Source organism: Neoarius graeffei, chromosome 12, assembly GCF_027579695.1.
Source record: "Neoarius graeffei isolate fNeoGra1 chromosome 12, fNeoGra1.pri, whole genome shotgun sequence".
NCBI lineage: Eukaryota > Metazoa > Chordata > Actinopteri > Siluriformes > Ariidae > Neoarius > Neoarius graeffei.
The window spans coordinates 69911341-69932144 of record NC_083580.1 but is presented as its reverse complement, the minus strand read 5'-3'; the positions used below and the strand labels follow the sequence as shown (position 1 = coordinate 69932144).

Here is a 20804-nt window from a genome sequence, read left to right as displayed (position 1 = left end):
ATCTCAGAGATTTAAAAAATAGTAACACTCAACAAAGAATAGGTTTTGTGCAATGTACAGGACTCCTTATTACACCATTTCTTTCTTGATAACGACATTTTATATATATAATATGTATATATTTTTTAACTTTTGCGTTCCTTGCTTCCATTGTTTGAAAACATTTCTGGTTTGAGTGGCACATTAGCTTGGCACATGCTGAACACCAGCTTAATCTTTCAGTCTTGCTTTTCTTGCATCAGTCACTACACAACGCTTTCTTCCAGATCTCCAGGATTGGCATCCATGCTACAGTTTGAATTTGAGTTGGAGTTTGAGTTGTTGGAGGCATAGGCGTGCAGATATCCGTGCACCAGTACGTGGTTATACTGCTCGCTCGCTGTGCTGGACGTGCTGGTTGTGGACGCGCAATGGACCAGCATGCTGTGCAGCGACTGACTGCGGCGTGTCCAGATGACACTCAGCTGCTTGGCGTAGCTGTAACATGTGGTGGCGGTGATGTCCCCTGCATCAAAAGAGCAGCTGCGCTTGGCCCCTAGAACGCACCTCTCTCCAGGCCAATTTGAACTTATTTCTTCTCCGACCTGTGCGGTCTGAGCGAGGGCCAGTGAGGCTAAAGATTGCTTTACACCTTGCACCGTGTCTTTTTCTCTCGAGAGAGAACTCCGTAGCTTCAGCTTGCAGTCACGTGTCATAGCTTTGTGTGTCGGGTGCGGCAGGGTGTGTGCGCATTTGGCGGGAGAGTAGTAGAATGATACTTTATCACTTTCTGGTGTGAAAGAGGCACCAGGTTTCTGCCTCACCAGGTCCATGGCTGAGCCCTGACTGCAGTGAGGCTCGTTGCTCAGTTTGACCAGCATGTCCCCCTTATGCTTGGCTTTGGCCTGGACTGCTCTTGTTTGCTGGGCCAGCAACCGGTTTGGCAAGGCCACCATCATCATGCTGTTATTTCCGTTAGTCTGGGCATAAACATCCACCCCTTTGGCTGGCAGGAACTCGCCTGACTGCCCGACATGGTCTTGACATCCTCCACACACTCGATGTCGCATCATCATAGCTACAGTGAAGACCAGCAGCGTTACCACCACCACCCCACCTACCATCACTGTCAGCGTGCCACCGAGGAAGTGAGCGTGCAGAGAGCGGCATTCCGGATAATCCTCTTTAGTGCTGAACTGGGTGCAACCTAACACTTTTGTGGTGGCCAGCGTGGAGATGCCGTCATCAAAGATGGCCAAAACACACAGGCTGTAGTCTGCACCAGAGACGAGATTTTTCAGCATGAAGCTTTTACTCGAAGGTGGCAGAATTCTGCAAAGGAGGAATAAAGAGATGATGTAATGGATGCATCGTATACCTGCCTGAGAATTAGAGTTTTGCCAGACTAAAACTAAATATGAATAAGTTATTCCACAAAATCGAGTCGCACATGAGCTGATCTCATAAGCCATGTACAATGAGATTGAGTGGAATAACACTTATATCTATGGTCACTGGATTTTGAGAAATGGAGCATATTTATTTATTTATTTATTTATTTTACAAATTTGGTAATAACTTTATACAAAACAGTTGACAAAATAATTTCCATACTTTCATTTCATATTTTGTTGCTTTTTTTTTTTGCGAAGGTTTACTACTTTAGGATTTTTTGGCAGTTGGCAAACCAACTTAAAGGTGCATTACCGCCACCTACTGGGTTGGAGTGTGGAACAGGAGATATTGTGTGTGTGGGGGGGCAAACAAACCAAAAATTACCGGTATTCTTTTAGCTGTTTCTTTTAAATACTTCAGGGATGTGATTTTTCCGCGAATTCGCGGAATTCCGCTTTTTTCACCTCAAAATTTGAAAAAAAATGTTTTCCGATTTTTCGCTCAAAAATCCGCATTCGTATCCTATTCGTTCCGACTTTCAGTAATTCCGTCATTGAGATGAAACGAGGTACAGTACGTGATTGGCCCATCGCTCTGTAACAACCAATGAACACGCTTGTTAGATAGCTGTACGTAAGCTCGCTTCAAACAAAGAGTTGAAAGATGGCAGCCTCCGTGATCGAGCGTAAAGATGCAAATCGAGTTAAAGAAATCGACAGAATAGTGAAAAACAAGTTCCGCTGGGAATGGTTGGAGAAAGAGGTTGCTACAGACGTTGGACATAAGACTGTGAGACATTTGTTAAGCGATTTCCTTCTTTGGGGGGAGGGCAGAGGTCTCTGGCTGTCAAGTTTGGGGATGCTGGGACCTCCCCTGCCCGAGCTACGAGCGTGCAAAGTCGGGCTGGAGCCCGGGATAGAAACGAAACTTAAGCGGAGCGCCGCGGCTCGCCTCGGGGCGAATTACGTCCCGAGGCGCGGGGCTAGCGCGCCCTGCCCACGCTGGTTCTTTGAGTGGAGGGCAGAGGACTCTGGCTGTCAAGTTTGGGGATGCTGGGACCTCCCCTGCCCGAGCTACGAGCGTGTGAAGTCGGGCTGGAGCCCGGGATAGAAACGAAACCTCAGTGAGTGAACACAGTAGTTTTGAATATCCTTAAGTGAATGAACACTGTGGAGTTATGATTATCCTTTGGTGAGTGAACACTATAGAGTTATGTATATGAAGTTGACATTGCTAGAGTAGAAACTGCAGAAAAAAAGTGACTGATATGCTGGAACTGGACATGGATGCTCGCATCTTTTTTCTTTGAGAGTTCCTGAAGACTTGTGGATGAATTCTTATGTTGCATCATGTTTGTTTGAAAAGGCACATTTAGGTATGTTCAACTTCTACAGTAATTGAAAGTATAAATTTTGTTTTTCCTTATACAATTTTGTATTTATTCAAATGCAGATTTAATTTAGAATGGCATTTTTAGGTTTCATGTTTTGGCTTTTTGTCAGTTAAGAATCATTGAATTTACTACAGGGGCTCAGAGTTGCATGTTGACCATTAAATTGGCTTGAATTTGTTAATCATGACAAGTTTTTTCTTGTGTGTTTGCTTGCCATTTTAGTACAATTTTTAAGTCAGAAAACCCCAGAACCCAGGAGCTTCGGGGGGCTTCGCCCCCCTTGTCCCCCCACCAGGGCGCTGCCCTGGACCAGCTGAGGGCCTACGGCCCCCAGACCCCCGGCTAAAATTTTCAGATAATTTCACCAGCCCCAAATCACATCCCTGATACTTGAACACTTTTTGGGGTTTTGTTTTTGAGTCGAGTTTTTATTTCATCCTCGGTTGGTTCAACAACACGCGCCGCCATTTTGTTTTTCTCTACTCACGGTATATGAGCCGATAGCCTAGTAGTAGAGGAGCCGATCAGAGCGCGCGGTTGCTCATATCCAGTGAATGCGGATAGAATAATGCCATATAGCAACACAAGTCTGCAAATGATGGGTGGAGCTTGTTTGAGAGAGAGAGAGAGACAGATGGATGGATAATCATTACGAGAGCTGCTCTTTTCTAGTGGAGATTGTGAGTCGGTATAGTGCAACAACATGAAACTGAAGAAATTCAAAGGAAATCGCAAGCAATGAGGGGTGGGTTTTTTTTTTTCCTTTCCGTGAAGCTGAACCCGTGTTCTCTCGCCTGCATAAATCCCACTTTCTAAATGATCACTTTCTCTGGATCCTGCTAAAACCTCAATGTAAAGCTTTTTAATGCATCCCTCCATCAGTGGCTATACAATGCCATTAAGAATATGCTCTGCATGGCTAAACAAGAATCTGGCATTTGCCATTGAGAAGTAATTTTCAGTTCTAGCATAAAGGCCTTGAGCAATTTTTAATCTCCTCTGTGCTAGCTTCAGTTCTCTCTCTCTCTCTCTCTCTCTCTCTCTCTCTCTCCTATTCTTCCCTTGCTATGCCAAACTGCTTTTGTTGGATTAATTGCATTTGCTGCTGTTCCTTTGATCCCCGGTAAGGAGGATTGCGCGACCATTGAATAAATGCAGTACTTATATGCAAAATCACGCTTCATTGTATTTGTGTCCTGTGGGTCTATTCTTATGGGAACGCATAAAACTGTACTGGAAGGATGAACGCTAGTCACCGAGATATTCCCTCTCACTCGAAGCGTCACATCCAAGCGTCAGGATCTCATTGTTTCATTACCAAGCGTTTCAATTTAAACTGGCTGCATCAGAGGCACGTCAAACTCGAACCCGTCGTCTTTTCACCCTTGCATGCGAGCGAAGTGTAAACTCCTCCATTGAAATCATAAAAACCGTACTTTCTGTACACCGTGTCTTCCATTCATGTTTGTGAATTTTATGTTTAAAGGAGAACTGAAGGCAAATTTTTTTTTTATCATCAAAATTCTGTTTATCTCATTTTATTAAATATCGGAATGCATTTTTGATCGCTATTTTGTCGCTGCTATAGCAAGTTATGAGTGTTTGAAATATGCTCTGTAATATATCAGTCCGTATGGCAAAGCAACGGCCGTAAACGAGATTCGCTGAGACCTGTGCGAGACATCGTAGGACGGAAGTAAAACGTACAGCGGAAATCAAAGCGACCGACATCTGCCAACGTTGTCAAAAGACGCGCGCGCCCTCTTTCGAATGCTGACGTAATCAAGCCGGAAGTTTTGTTTGTTTTGATAGCAATCAGGAAAGTTTGAAAAAAAGTCAGCAGTAATCGTCATTTAAACTCGTTTTTGTGCGATGTTTCGTTTGGAAAGCAGTTTTCAAAACGGCGGCACTGACACCTGGCTGACACTTGACGTTTCGAAGTCACGCACAAGTCTCGTGAAGATCGCGCGGATAAAGCTGGGCATACACTGTGCGATTTTTGGCCCGATTTTGACACGATTTTCACTCGTGCGACTATTTTGGAGATCGGGCCGAGTTTTGGCTCAATCGTGCGTCTCGGATCGTGTAGTATACATGGGGTAACGACAAGCGATTTAACACCTCACGACCTCCTCCCGGGGCGGCACGGTGGTGTAGTGGTTAGTGCTGTCACCTCACAGCAAGAAGGTCCTGGGTTCGAGCCCCGGGGCCGGCGAGGGCCTTTCTGTGCGGAGTTTGCATGTTCTCCCCGTGTCCGCGTGGGTTTCCTCCGGGTGCTCCGGTTTCCCCCACAGTCCAAAGACATGCAGGTTAGGTTAACTGGTGACTCTAAATTGACCGTAGGTGTGAATGTGAGTGTGAATGGTTGTCTGTGTCTATGTGTCAGCCCTGTGATGACCTGGCGACTTGTCCAGGGTGTACCCCGCCTTTCGCCCGTAGTCAGCTGGGATAGGCTCCAGCTTGCCTGCGACCCTGTAGAAGGATAAAGCGGCTAGAGATAATGAGATGAGACCTCTTCCCGATCGATCGGATGAAAATCAAACCTGTTTGAAATCCTGAGCATCGCATCCGAGCATCGGATCGTATAGTGTGAGAACAGGAATCGTAAGCTGCGTGCTGTCTACCCCTGCGATCCACTCGTACAGTGTGAGCAGCAGCTGAATACCGTGATTGAAAAAATCGCACAGTGTATGCCCAGCTTAAGCGACGCCTGCCGTGGACCAAACGAACTAAATTCAACACGGCTAAACACCGAATAGGCCGATAAGTATAATATTGAAGTGCAATTAGTTGCCAATACGAGTCACGATATAAGGTTACTAAAACCGAAAACGTAATTGAATAACACGTTAATTAAGAACTAAAGCGAGTTTAAAAATGACTTCAGTTCTCCTTTAACAATTTGAGTTACAAACTGGGTGGCATTTATATGAGAAACTCCGGGAGTAATGAGCAACGGGTGAGGGCGATTTAGTAAACCGGAGAGTTCGATTGTCCGTGGGGGATTTGGTAGCTCTCAAATGAAGCTTAATTTATTTAATTATTAACCCTGTCTCTCTCAAAACAACAAGAAAAAATAGCCAGAAGTGTATTTACCTATTGATAATTGAATGCTGGAGATTAAAACAGATTAAAATCAGACATGCCCCTTTGCTTGTTCTCCTGCCAGTGGTGCATAAAGAAACGCGTCCCTGAAGCATCTGATTCGGATGACCTGAGGCCTTTATGCAAAGCTTCAGCAATGGTTGTGGTGTGAATGCAGTGTATGTAGTCAGATTTAAAAAAAACAAACAAAACCATAAGCGTTTGGTTGCATTGAGATTTGGTGACTGAAGGACCTTGCACATGATTACATCATTCGTACTCATAAAACCCTTTACTTTTCCCCTGTGTTGTGTGCATGGTAGCATTTGTCATCCTGGAAGACGACACTACAGTATGCAGAGACATATTTCATCATCAGCGATAATCCAGAAGAATGTTTCGTTTTATTTGCAGTGAATCTTCCCTCTCAGGAATTTTTTCATATTCATATTTAAAAGAGTGTATCATAATGTGACGTATTATATGGACACCACTCGTATTGTTCATACGAGCTACATCCGGGACATCGAGAACGACAACCGTGACGCGTTTTTCAGGATGGTCAGTCGTGAGGAAATCGATGAATTGTTTTGATAAATTTGGGGACTTTTTGTTTGTGTCGATATAATAAGAAAATGGTATATCCGATATACAGACATCCCAAGTCTCCCGGAAGTTCCGGGAGTCTCCCGCATACTAATAGTGGCTCCCTGATGCCCGCAAATTACATACAGTCTCACGGAATCTAAAGCAAGCGAGCAAGCTTCATCCCGAACCTATCGACCAGATGCAAACTGTGGTGTGGTGGCACACTATTGAGTAGGGTAGAGTGCGGTTTGGGATGTGGCGGAATTTCACAACGCGTATTTCCAGTTTAAGAAGAAGAAGAAAGCTTTATTCGTCACATGCACACTTCAAGCACAGTGAAATTCATCCTCTGCATTTAACCCATCTGAAGCAGTGAACACACACGCGCGTGCACACACCCAGAGCAGTGGGCAGCCACACCAGAGCGTCAGGGGTCAGGTACCTTGCTCAAAGGCACCTCAGCCCATGGCCGCCCCACGTCAACCTAACTGCATGTCTTTGGACTGTGGGGGAAACCGGAGCACCCGGAGGAAACCCACACGGACACGGGGAGAACATGCAAACTCCACACAGAAAGGCCTTCGCCGGCTGCTGGGTTCGCACCCAGAACCTTCTTGCTGTGAGGCGACCATGCTAACCACTACACCACCGTGCCACCCAGTGAAGGGAAACCCCTACCTACCCCACCCCCCAAGTGTGCACGCATGCCCTCTGGTGGTTCATGTGTGTGTGCACGCGCTTGCAATGTGGTGGCGACAACATGTGAGGCATGTTTTCTCCCACCTCTGCGTGCGCTGTTTGGCCAAAGCAGTGGAGAGGAGGAGAAGAGATGAACCAGCCGCCATCTTCCGCATGCTTCTCCCTCTAACGATGATTCAGTCAGTCAGTCATTTATGGGTTGGGGGCAGCTAAGTCCCCAAGTCAGGGTGTCCGCTATGAATCTGAGTGAATTCCGGTATTGTTCATCTCCAAAAGGCCACCCCAAAATCCACCAGAATGCAGGAAACCACATCAACCAAATCCAAAGTTTTCTGGGGGAGTACCCCCATATCCCCTGGCAATGTATTTGTCCCCCCAAAAAAAATTTCCCCAAAGGGGAGGACCTCCCTGAAAATAATTTTGTCAGGTTGGGATGTCTGGATATATATCGTTCAGCTAGCATGACATTGAACGAGTTGAAGACGAGTAGCTGAATGGAATATATCAGATATACTATGAAAAAAGCCATTATTATTATTATGATTATACATTCCTTTCGGGGGCGGCACGGTGGTGTAGTGGTTAGCGCTGTCGCCTCACAGCAAGAAGGTCTGGGTTCGAGCCCCGTGGCCGGCGAGGGCCTTTCTGTGCGGAGTTTGCATGTTCTCCCCGTGTCCGCGTGGGTTTCCTCCAGGTGCTCCGGTTTCCCCCACAGTCCAAAGACATGCAGGTTAGGTTAACTGGTGACTCTAAATTGACCGTGAGTGTGAATGGTTGTCTGTGTCTATGCGTCAGCCCTGCGATGACCTGGCGACTTGTCCAGGGTGTACCCCGCCTTTCGCCCGTAGTCAGCTGGGATAGGCTCCAGCTTGCCTGCGACCCTGTAGAACAGGATAAAGCGGCTAGAGATGATGAGATGAGATGAGATGAGACATTCCTTTCAGGTGTTCAAGACGCCTTTCTCTCTCAAAATCTTCCGTATTTAACGAAGCGAACCTGGCGGCCATGTTTGTTTACAAATTGTCACAATCGCGCGCTAGCGCAGAAGTTTTATGTCTCCAACGTGCGACATCATGTCGTCTTGAGAACCGTGCAATATCGTAAACCATATTCAGCACTCATTCTCCATTGGGTTGCGTGACATAATACTGTACATGTAGGATAAGCGATATGCTAACAATATTGCATGCTATCAAACGAATGAAACCCACTAGAAGGGAATAGAACACGTGTTTATTCCATGGAAAAAGTGCCCCGTATGTATAATAATTCCCGATATTTCACTCCGATGACATCACTCCCAGTGTTTTCCCACTGACTAGATGCGCCTTGTCAAAATAGCGAACTGGTTCAACCCGTTTATTTTTTGTGGCTGTGTCCATATAATATAAAGAACGTTACACGATGGTGCGAAGATATGAAGTTTATCTTCCCGTGTTGAAAAATATACATTCACCACTCGAAAATAAACTTCATATCTTCGTGCAAAGGTGCAATATCCTCTATTTATCTGTTGCAGGATCATACTGTATATCGTCTTGCGAGGAGTTACATAATTCCTTGAGCTACTCAAGCATTCTTTTAGCATGTAAGATGTTTGTTTATTGACATCCTGTGACTGCGTAACATGTCCGACAGTCAATTAGGTTTGTACATTTCTCAGTGTTTTCAAATATAATTGAATAAAATCTGAGGTGTCTCCTGGACATGTTTTGTTTGTTAAATGCAGGTAGTATCATTATAGATGTGTGGTTTTTTTTTTCTTCTCTTCCTGCTTACTCATACAGGCTTTGGTGTGTAGAATGGACATGTTTGCATGTTGAGTATTAGTAGCCTATTATCCGAGTGCTATTGTTCTTCCTTCCCACCTCCCCCTTTCATCACTGAGCAACTAATGGAAAAGAGAAATCTCTGAGATTCAACACATTTCTCTTCTGCTCTTTCCTTTCTACATTCAACCCCCATCTCCGTATATTTATTTCTGTATCACAGAGAATCAGCGCCCCTCCCTCTCACTGTGCACTATCGATTCCCATTATAGGACACCGAGTGCACATTGCTCTGTTGTTGTTCCATTTAAAGCCATTAGGTCATAGTGCTTTTTAATGGCGACTCTATTTAAAAAGTCTTGTTTTGTTATGCGTGCTGTTTTCGTATTTTCACATAGTTGCATTGGATTGCATTGCACGCATAACTGTGCGTAACCTGCAGATTACATATGGGTTCAAATGCAATTTGGTTGATTTTGACCACCCTAATTGTCTTTTCCGAAAAGATGAGGTGGAACTTGAGAGACCCTGTGAGGGGGTAGGGTTAGGAGAAAAATTGAGGCAGGTATGGAGCACTTGCATGTGACGTCACAGCCGATCCAGATTGTGACGGGCGCCATTTTGTCGGTCAAACGCCATATCCGCCTTCTAGTTCTACTTCTACCTTTTCTTCTGGAAAACCCTACTACAGGGGTCTTCAATCCTATCCACAAAGGGCCAGTGTGGCTGCAGGCTTTCATTCCAACCAAGCAGGAACTACACCTGATTTCACTTGTTTAATCATTTTACCCTCGTCTCCAGTCAACAATCAAGTGAGCCTCCAATTTGGCTGTAATGAAAGCCTGCAGCTACACCGGCCCTTTGCGGATAGGATTGAAGACCCCTGCCCTACTATATACAATTCTACTACAACGGCTGCGGCAACAAGCTCTCCCTACCTGTGCATGTTTTTTGTGTGGATTTTTGCGTGTTGTTTGTCTGTATCGGACTTCAATATCCACTACAACCGTATGGACTTACTGGACATTGGTTTCCAGCAGAAAATGACGGTTTGTAGCGATTTCCATCGCATGCACAACATTCCGGACGAGATAGCGAGACCAGCGGGGTCTCCGTGGGTTGTTATCGGAAGCAAAGCGAAGGAGGCGGCGCCGGGAGCGGAAGCAAAAGCGAGGCTGCAGGCAGAGCCGGCCTGTTGACTAAGCTCAGAAAACAGCCACTCAAACCTCCACTGCTAAGCCTCTACCTCTCCAACGCCAGATCCATGGTAAACAAGACGGACGATTTGGAATTACAGCTGGAATTACCTTATTCTATTCTATTCTATAATCAGCTGGTCAGTGCTATACTCAATACTTAAGTGACTTACCCGTCCAATGAGGATTGTTATTTTCTTGTTTACAAGATGCCACATCTGAGTCGCTGACAAATCCTGAATTTCTGTAAAGATAACTGTCCAGAGATTTATAAGCACGCAGTGCTTCACCACTGAACAGCGAGGGAAAGTTGATGAGGTAATTATACATGTCTGGGTATTCCACCTCTGGCAGTTCAAAATCCACTGACACGGTCGTGAAAACTACGTCCGGTAATCGATAAGGGTCACTAATCTGTAGATCGTTTATTTTAGACATATATCTAGTTATCTGTTCATTAGAAAAATGAGCCGTGTAGTCCATCGGTTGAAATTGATCCATTCTGTACACGAGTGCAGCAGTATTCAGCGGTGTTTTTTACCGACAAGATGGCGGCTGTTAACTTTCTGGTCACGTGACTGCAAGATCTCTATAGCCAGTCAGTGCGTTTACATGCACATAGAGAAAATCGAATTTCTGCCGTAGCTTGACTGAAATCGAAGTTCGAAATGTCATGGAAACACCTTAGCTCGGCTGAAATCGAACCGAACTGGATTTCTCGTAATCGAGCTACGCGACCTAGATTATGCGATTGTAGCCGAGCTACTTAGTGCATGTAAACCCTATCGAGCTACGTAGTCGAGCTACTTACTTCAGCACTGCCCCTTCCGGAAGTGACGAGACCACATGCGGGAAACACAACAGCCTCGGTCGGCATGACAACAGTAGTAGCAGCGAGCAGCAGAAGAGGTCAGGAGGAACAACATCTCTCGATGTTGCTGTCCTCGTCGTCGTTCTTCTTGTGAACACGGAACTGATAACTTTGTTTACACTCTTGAATAGCTCTTCTTCATGACGACAACCGGAAGTGTACCAACACGATGGGGCGTGTAGCGCCACCTGTGGCTCGGGTGCACAATGTACCTCACACAATAGCTCGATTTCCTTGTGTGCATGTAGGATTGGATTTCTCTGGCACCCCTGCTGGGACCCTTAGCTCGATTACCGACAGTAGCTCGATTTGGATGTGCATGTAAACGCACTGAGTATCTCACTGGGCTGCGACTGCTTGCGACAACTTGCGAACGTCATTCGCGAGAGAGTTTCAAAAGTGTCTTGAAACATTCGCGGGGCTTCTCAATTTCCTCGCGCGAGTCGCAAAGTGTTGCTCCTTCGTCGCTGAAATTTTGAACATGTCCAAAAAATTCGTGCGACAAAATTTCTCTCAAAATAGCCGCAAATGCGTCGCTGGTGTCGCAAAGCCGTCACGAACCCTTCTCAAGTCAGTTTCCGTGAAGTGAGAGAGTGGCTGAAGTGCGAGAACTGAATTCGCATATTTTATTGCAGTTGTTGTGTCTCCAACTAGTCGCAGGCTGTCGCAGCCCAGTGAGATACTGGCTTATTGAGCTCATTTCATGCCCTTGGTAGGGATGCAGAAATCAGACGGTCAGTGATGGTTTCTGACCTTGGAAGTAACTTGTTGTGTGGAATTACTGAGACGTTCTCACTACCTCTGTGAACAGCTCGGACATCAAAGGTTGCCACGGCCCTGTTTCTCGCCTTGTCTCGCTGCCCTCTCTTTCCTTTCTCCCTCTATTTACATCCGTTTCAGTCACCCTGATGAGCTGTGGCACGATTCTAAACTCTGTAATTTGTGCTCTTTTAAAGAGTTCATCCTTTCTTCCCTGTACTCAGCAGGCCTTCTCTCCCTCCATGTTCCCACCTTTAGAGGATATTCTTTTTTTCCTTTTGTTTCGTTTCAATCAGGCACCACCCGAACTGATGATCACATCAGCTTTTCTTTGGCTAATCAGGCACAAGATACTCTACCACTCTTGCCAGAGCACTTGGGGGTTGGGCGCCTTGCTCAAGGGCACTTCAGCCAGTCCTGCTGGTCCAGGGAATCAAACCAGCGACCTTTTGGTCCCAAAGCTGCTTCTCTAACCATTAGGCCATGGCTTCCCCAAATTCTTTAGTGTCTCTAAAACTAAATTATCCCTTCTTTGATTTTTCTTCTTTCGTCACTGTTTGCAACTTAGAATTTACATGAGCTCCCATGAATTTGTATAAACAGTATGGGAAATAAGGCAGGACCGGTGGATGTTTACCGGTAATTTTCGCATTTGTCCGTCTGTATTTCAAAAGCAATCGGACCAGATGGCCCATGAAAAATTGTAAAGATATGGGTCTAATCTAATTCTGATTTTTTTTTTTTCCAAAAAAAAATATTACACTGGGCGAATACATTGTCGTAACATGGCCTGCGATTGGCCGATCGCAGACGCTCTCGATGAATGACAAGTCTCCTCTCATCAGCGAGTAGGTGCGTTCTGACCTGACGCCACGCGATGCTGTTATCTGGGTAGGTATACCACTGATGATGAAATAAAATGGACTACTATAGGTTTTGGACCTTGACAAAGCGTTTTTTCTATTGTATTTTAACCAGCGATGGGAATAACGGCGTTAGAAATAAACGGCGTTACTTTTTTTAGTAACGAGTAATCTAACTAATTATTTTTACATCGTTATAACGCCGTTCCCGTTACTTACAATAAAATACTATGCGTTACTTTATTAAAGCTGTTTTCATCTGGCACGCTGCTCGTTCAGCCTTTCTTTACTCTGCTTTAGTGTGGGGCGGGGAGACGCGAAACAACGGCACAGTAAGCCAATCAGAGTAGATTTGGACAACATACGTAGGTAGGCCACGCCTACTGCACTACTGCGCACTCTTTCAATCAGAAGACACAGCGATGGCGAGCGGTCAGCCTGAGACTGCGCTTTCAAACTGGAAATACAGCCATTACTTGAAATAAAAGGCAAAAATGTCTACGTGCAATGCACATTATGTCGAGGAACAAAGCGTTTGTCCTCGTCAGTGGCCAGTAATTAGTAACAATTTTAATAACTACAAAAATATATTAAATTTGATAGATGTCTTCTCACATTGTCCCATAACAAAAAATTATAGTGTAGATAATGTTACTGATTGGTTCTGTTAAGTGTCCATTTCAGTCATTAAACACATTTAACATTCACTTTTATTATGATTACACTAATTGAATTTGATTTTTTTTGGGGGGGGGTAACAAAATGTAACGGAATAATTACTTTCCCTGGTAATTAGTTACTTTAATGACAAAGTAACTCCGTTACTAACTCAGTTACTTTTTGGGAAAAGTAACTAGTAACCATAGACCCCTTTCACTGACGTCACCCGAAACCGGAAGTAAACAAACCCTGCGCCATATTGGAAGACCAACAAACTCGTGATTAGGGGGAAATAACGGCAGCGCGCGGTATTTGAACCCATGAGGCACTTGGATCATCAAAAACCTACAATGGTAAACTTTTGTGCTGTGTTAGGGTGTTCTAACAAAGCTGATGGGAAAGGGGAAAAGAAGTCTTTCTACAGAATACCAGCTGTGATTGAGACACAAGGGGAGCAAACGAAGGAGCTTTCTGCCAGGAGACAGCGAGAGTATTTAGCTGCTTTATGCAGAGCGGATCTGAATGCTTCTCGTCTACAACAGTACAGAATATGTTCAGACCATTTTGTTACTGGTAAGTCACTAGGCTAGAGTGTTGTAGAACATTTTTTTTAAAATGTTTACTGAATAAAAACATCCTTAATTTTATCACATTTATGTTATGTATTTCATTTCTTTCTTTTGTTTTAATTTTCCTCCCTCTATCCCTCTTTGGATTTTAAATATAGTTTTTCCCCATGTCCAAATAATTCAAAAATATATAAATAAAAAGAGATAAGTAGTACAACCCCGATTCCAAAAAAGTTGGGACAAAGTACAAATTGTAAATAAAAACAGAATGTACTTTGTCCCATTTACAAATCTCAAAAACTGATATTGTATTCACAATAGAACATAGACAACATATCAAATGTCGAAAGGGAGACATTTTGAAATTTCATGCCAAATATTGGCTCATTTGAAATTTCATGACAGCAACACATCTCAAAAAAGTTGGGACAGGGACAATAAGAGGCTGGAAAAGTTAAAGGTACAAAAAAGGAACAGCTGGAGGACCAAATTGCAACTCATTAGGTCAATTGGCAATAGGTCATTAACATGACTGGGTATAAAAAGAGCATCTTGGAGTGGCAGCGGCTCTCAGAAGTAAAGATGGGAAGAGGATCACCAATCCCCGTAATTCTGCGCCGACAAATAGTGGAGCAATATCAGAAAGGAGTTCGACAGTGTAAAATTGCAAAGAGTTTGAACATATCATCATCTACAGTGCATAATATCATCAAAAGATTCAGAGAATCTGGAAGAATCTCTGTGCGTAAGGGTCAAGTCTGGAAAACCATACTGGGTGCCCGTGATCTTCGGGCCCTTAGACGGCACTGCATCACATACAGGCATGCTTCTGTATTGGAAATCACAAAACGGGCTCAGGAATATTTCCAGAGAACATTATCTGTGAACACAATTCACCGTGCCATCCGCCGTTGCCAGCTAAAACTCTATAGTTCAAAGAAGAAGCCGTATCTAAACATGATCCAGAAGCGCAGACGTCTTCTCTGGGCCAAGGCTCATTTAAAATGGACTGTGGCAAAGTGGAAAACTGTTCTGTGGTCAGACGAATCAAAATTTGAAGTTCTTTATGGAAATCATGGACACCGTGTCATTCGGACTAAAGAGGAGAAGGACGACCTGAGTTATCATCAGCGCTCAGTTCAGAAGCCTGCATCTCTGATGGTATGGGGTTGCATTAATGCGTGTGGCATGGGCAGCTTACACATCTGGAAAGACACCATCAATGCTGAAAGGTATATCCAGGTTCTAGAGCAACATATGCTCCCATCCAGACGACGTCTCTTTCAGGGAACACCTTGCATTTTCCAACATGACAATGCCAAACCACATACTGCATCAATTACAGCATCATGGCTGCGTAGAAGAAGGGTCCGGGTACTGAACTGGCCAGCCTGCAGTCCAGATCTTTCACCCATAGAAAACATTTGGCGCATCATAAAACGGAAGATACGACAAAAAAGACCTAAGACAGTTGAGCAACTAGAATCCTACATTAGACAAGAATGGGTTAACATTCCTATCCCTAAACTTGAGCAACTTGTCTCCTCAGTCCCCAGACGTTTACAGACTGTTGTAAAGAGAAAAGGGGATGTCTCACAATAGTAAACATGGCCTTGTCCCAACTTTTTTGAGATGTGTTGTTGTCATGAAATTTAAAATCGCCTAATTTTTCTCTGTAAATGATACATTTTCTCAGTTTAAACATTTGATATGTCATCTATGTTCTGTTCTGAATAAAATATGGAATTTTGAAACTTCCACATCATTGCATTCCGTTTTTATTTACAGTTCGTACTTTGTCCCAACTTTTTTGGAATCGGGGTTGTAAATTAAAAATAAATTATGAAATAAAAAAATCCATAACAGCATGAATACAGATTGCAATAGTGGTCAAGTGCTATAATTTTTTTTAACATGATAGTGGAGAATTTCATTTAATCTGCACTGATTGATTATTATATGAAATATAAATGAACAAATTCTGAACAGGTCTTTCATAGAATGGAACAACTGTTAATGTAGTAAAGAAAACACTGTTAACATGTTAATAAAAGAAAATTTGCTGCTACATTTCAGGTGTAGTTTGTTTTATGTATGTATGTACTTGCATAGATGTGTACTTGGTCTTCCAATATGGCGCCCTAACAAAATCTCGCGGTGCGGTGATGTCACGCGAAAGCCCTCTATAACTAATTACTTTTTGAAAGTAACGTGCCCAACACTGATTTTAACCCTCTGGGGTCGAGAGCTTCGCTGGTGAAGCTCGGCAGGTTTAGAATGAGGAGGTCCTGCATTTAGATAAATATCTTCAAGTTTTTATCATACAAGCATGTTAAACATATTGACAGAAACTTTATACTTTCCTATGTGCTCACTGCCAACTAATATATACTGTATATATTTTTAAATGACCTAAATTAGATGAAACCTAAAACTTGTCACCTTCCTCAGTCACACCGGAGTCGGAGGGCTGAGCGCCGGCTTACACCTTCATAAAAGACTGTTCTCATGGTAACAGCATGATAATCACTTTCACTCTTTCGGTTTCGATTGGTTTCTCTTTCGCAGTGTGGTGTTCTATTTTCTACGTTCTAGTCCAGCAGATTTTAGTCTGAATGCCAAATGATGCTACCCTGTCTAGTTTTGAGCCATTTTACAAGTCATTTTGTTACAAAGTTACTTGGAATCTCATCCTCAAAATTTTAACTCTAGCTGTATTGTTAATCGGGGCTTTGAACCAGAATTTTTTTCCTATTGGTTCGTTCCGAACAGAAACGGAATTTTAACGTTTCCGGTTTTGGGTTCCACCATTAAATAGACGTTCCCGAACCGGTTAGAACAAAAAAATTTCGTTCCCGGAACGGTTAATTACGTTCCCTGTCAGCTGTTTAACAAATGGCTATAAAATTATTTCTCTGTCTCATCCAGCTTAAGCCAAATGTAGGCTAATTCTATTACAACCTTCATTAAATAAGACAAGAAATAATTCAAAACAATTATTTCAAATGTTGGCGATTTGGATTCTCAGTATGTCTTCCCATCTACACAAACAGAAAAAGTGCCAAAAATGAAAGATAATTCGTTTAGTGTGTTACCAAAGGCTAGTCAGGCCCTATGCATTGATAGGCTAACAGAGGTTAACGTCATTTAATGTTCGCGAGCCTCTCATTAACGTGGACAAATATATTGATATCGTGTTTGAAATTGACGTTTTTGAATAACGATAGACTGCAATATTTACCTCTTATTTAAGATGTGGAGACGTGATAGTAGTCCACCCTCCCGCTCTCTCCATTCAGTCAGCGAACGTCACACAGGAAGTGAACCCCAGCGGGTCATAGAAACTTGCGCAGGAGAAGAATGACTTTTTTATTTGTAGGCTACAGAAACTTTGAGGAACGAAATAAAAACCGGTATTAACCGGTTACCATTATTTTTAATAAGCGTTTCTGTTCCGGAACATAAAAAATAATAAAGTTTCTGGTTTCGTTTCTGTTCCATGTGAAATAGAAAAAGTTCCCGGTTTTCATTTTCGTTCCTTGAACCGGTTCAAAGCCCTGTTGTTAATTACTAAATTTCTGACAGACTTATTATAAACATAGTCATTGTTGATCTGTTTCATGAGCGTTATCATAGTGCCTATATCTGAGTACCAGTAAGAACCATCCTTGCCCCCCATACTTTGTTCTAGATATGGAACTGACCTGTGTGCGCTACTGTTTTCTTGGGTAGAACTTTAAGCATGTTTTTCTTGAGTTTTCTGACATTTTTCTTGTAAATTATATTCAATTTGTAGTGTAATTAGCAACTAATGTCTAGTATAATTTGGCCTTTGAAGATCACAAAAATGTGCCTGGAAATAGCTGAGAAGCCATCTCCAGGCATCTAAAGCCCTTCAGCATCTGGGGCCCTAAGGCGGGCCCCGGACCCCCAGCTGCATTGTTCTGGGCCTTTGGCCCATCATTCGGACCGGCTGAAATTTGGACGGACGGACAACATTTCAGACTTGTCTGTTCTGTAACAGTCCGCTTAAAATTCCTTATTTCTCACACTTTATGTCCACAATCTGATGGCAAGTCATATGTAATTTGTTGGAACTATGAGGTTAGTTATGAATATGCACATACCTGTACACAAGGGCATCATCAGCTGTGCTGTTGTACTGAATCTGGTACATCCACACCATGTAAGGTGTTGAGGTTCTGCCCATAAACCAGTGCACTTGAGCGGAGTTAGATGTCACTTCCCGAACTCCCACCAATCGCTCAGTTCCAGTGCTACTACTGCTTGTTCCATCCTCCCCTTCACCTCCAGTCACGTTCCTCACTGTTACCATCCCTCCCACAGCCCCTCCTCTACCATGACTCATATCAGAGGCACCAGGGTCTCGGGGGTTAATTAGTGGGATTGTTCCATTTCCTCGGTGGGGCAGTGGGATAATTTTCAACTCCACCTGGGCAGTGGACTCCCCAGCTGCATTGATAGCGATGCAGGTATAAGCCCCATCATCTCGGGCACGGGTTACTAGAAAATCCAAGGTTCCGTTGTAATACGAGTGTATGCGGCTGGAGTTGGCCACAATTCGGTCATCTGGGGATACCCAGTGGATGACTGGCTCAGGGTCACCGATAGCCCGGCACTTAAGCATGGCCCTCTGCCCCTCTAGGACCCACAGTTTGTTGGTGTTGCGGGTGATTAGTGGAGGCTCACATATGAATTCTTCCTCTGGGATGGACCAGAAGTAACGTCCAGCAAGGTGTGTAGGTGTGGCACAGGTCTCCATATCGTCCTCGCGAATCAACCTCCGCAGCCACAACAGCTCGCAGTTACAATGCAGAGGGTTTCCACCAAAATTCAGACTGATGATGGCGTTGTAGGGTGTTGGACTGACTACACCGATTTGTGAGCGAGAGAACAAGGGATCAGGGGGAAGCGTCTGGAGCCTATTTGAGGTCATATCGAGTCGAGAGAGCTTATAGAGCTCACTAAAAGAGCCCTCAGCAATCTGGTCTATGAGGTTGTGGTCCAAATTGAGGGTGCTGAGGCTGGCCATATTCTGGATGGCTTCCCAAGGAACCCTGCGAAGGTTGTTGTAGGACAGGTCCAGGTCTTCCAGGGTGAGCAGGAAGTCGTCAAAGGCATCAGCTGAAATATCTATAAGCTGGTTGTTGTTTATGAAGAGATGCTGAAGATTGAGAAGGCCTGTTAGATCCTGAGGTCCCACCATAGTCAACCGGTTAGTATCCAGGTGTAGTGACCGCAGGCTTTCCAAATCTCCAAAAGCCAGAGGGCGCAGGGCATGGATAGTGTTACGAGACAGGGTCAGATCCACTAATCCTGTCATGTTGGCAAAGTCCGGCCCGCCGACCTCCAGGATGTAGTTGTCTGCAAGACGGAGCTCCACAGTGCGGCGGTCGATATTAGGTGGAACAAAGAGCAGGCCTTTATTAACACAGAGCGTGCTCAGAGACTCTGATAGGTTCCGACACACACAGTGGAAGGGGCAGATGGAGACCATGCCCCAAGTCTCTCCAGCAAACACGCCCGGACAGCATCCCAGCAAGATATAATTCACTAGGCCTAACCAGAGGAAAGACCAAGGGCTGATCAGACAGGAATCTGCTCTTTTGGGGCCAATGCATTTTTTCTCATGCAGCTGTTCCAGTGGTAGATCCTTTATTTTGGATATGCACAGCAGTCCTGGACTTGGCATGATAGATTTATTTATTTATCCACAGACCTGTGCGAGAAAGATAAGTCACAGTGTTATTCATCTGATTCATCTCCTACAAATTCCTTGCAGCACTGGGATTACTTGAGTTGAGGTAAAATCAATAAAATATTAACAACTTAAATCAGTGCTAGCTGGGTACTTTTAGACTTGGCTTGTACATCTGAATTATTTCTCCTGAAGTTCTATCGGCTTGATCTTTCATTAAAGTACTCTCGATACAAATGCAGCAAGCGTACCACTTTAATCACCAATGCGTAGCCTGTTCTTGCAGTGATGGGTTGTCATCACAAATGCAGTAGTCCATTAATTACCAATGTGTCTTGGTGATATGCCAGTATGCTCATTCAGGGCCTGGTTGATTTACTTCAACTGCGTATGAATTAAGAGTTTAGCGACAGCAAAGCTTAGCAAAGGATCTCCATCACCGTGAAAATCAGTCGGCCTGAACTCTTTGGACAGTTGTGTGAAGAAATTATGCTTGCGTGAAAGTATAGATAATGTGTCAGAATCTTACTCAGTTAAAAGTGGAAATATCCAGTATACAGCTTTTTAACTGTACTCGAGTATTAAAAAGTAAATCTTATAACTGATGGGAGGGGGAAAAAATGACGTAATTTCACTTTCATGTGAAACAAATTTTTCAAACTGTTTGAAGCAGTTATACCATTTTTGCCTTAAACATTCAAGCTCTAAGGTTTCTGGTCATTTGTATGATTAATGCGTCGTAGTTTACGAATGAATTAATCAGAAGTAAAATCTAAGTTAAATACCTAATATTTAAGTTATTATAACTGTTATAAGCCATGTACAACAGTATTGAGTGGAATAACTGTTTTATTCGATCCACATTCACTGGATTTTGAGAAACGGAGCATTTTTATTGTTATTTTTTGCAAATTCAATAAATATAATCTCATCTCATCTCATTATCTCTAGCCGCTTTATCCTGTTCTACAGGGTCTCAGACGAGCTGGAGCCTATCCCAGCTGACTACGGGCGAAAGGCGGGGTACACCCTGGACAAGTCGCCAGGTCATCACAGGGCTGACACATAGACACAGACAACCATTCACACTCACATTCACACCTACGGTCAATTTAGAGTCACCAGTTAACCTAACCTGCATGTCTTTGGACTGTGGGGGAAACCGGAGCACCCGGAGGAAACCCACGCGGACACGGGGAGAACATGCAAACTCCGCACAGAAAGGCCCTCGCCGGCCACGGGGCTCGAACCCGGACCTTC

At 43.9% G+C, this 20804-nt stretch overlaps 2 protein-coding genes across 3 annotated transcripts in view; one reads left to right on the top strand and one right to left on the bottom strand.

Moving 5' to 3' along the window:
- pcxa (pyruvate carboxylase a) overlaps positions 1-20804 on the top strand; it is a 493922-nt gene that overhangs the window by 327083 nt on the left and 146035 nt on the right. The gene's annotated exons all lie outside the window — the stretch shown is intronic.
- lrfn4a (leucine rich repeat and fibronectin type III domain containing 4a) lies at positions 246-19547 on the bottom strand. The gene is made up of 2 exons (XM_060935203.1): positions 17953-19547; positions 246-1311 (listed from the first exon to the last, which is right to left on the bottom strand). The coding sequence occupies exons 1-2, from the start codon at positions 19536-19538 to the stop codon at positions 246-248; spliced, it is 2652 nt and encodes an 883-aa protein (XP_060791186.1). The 5' UTR covers positions 19539-19547.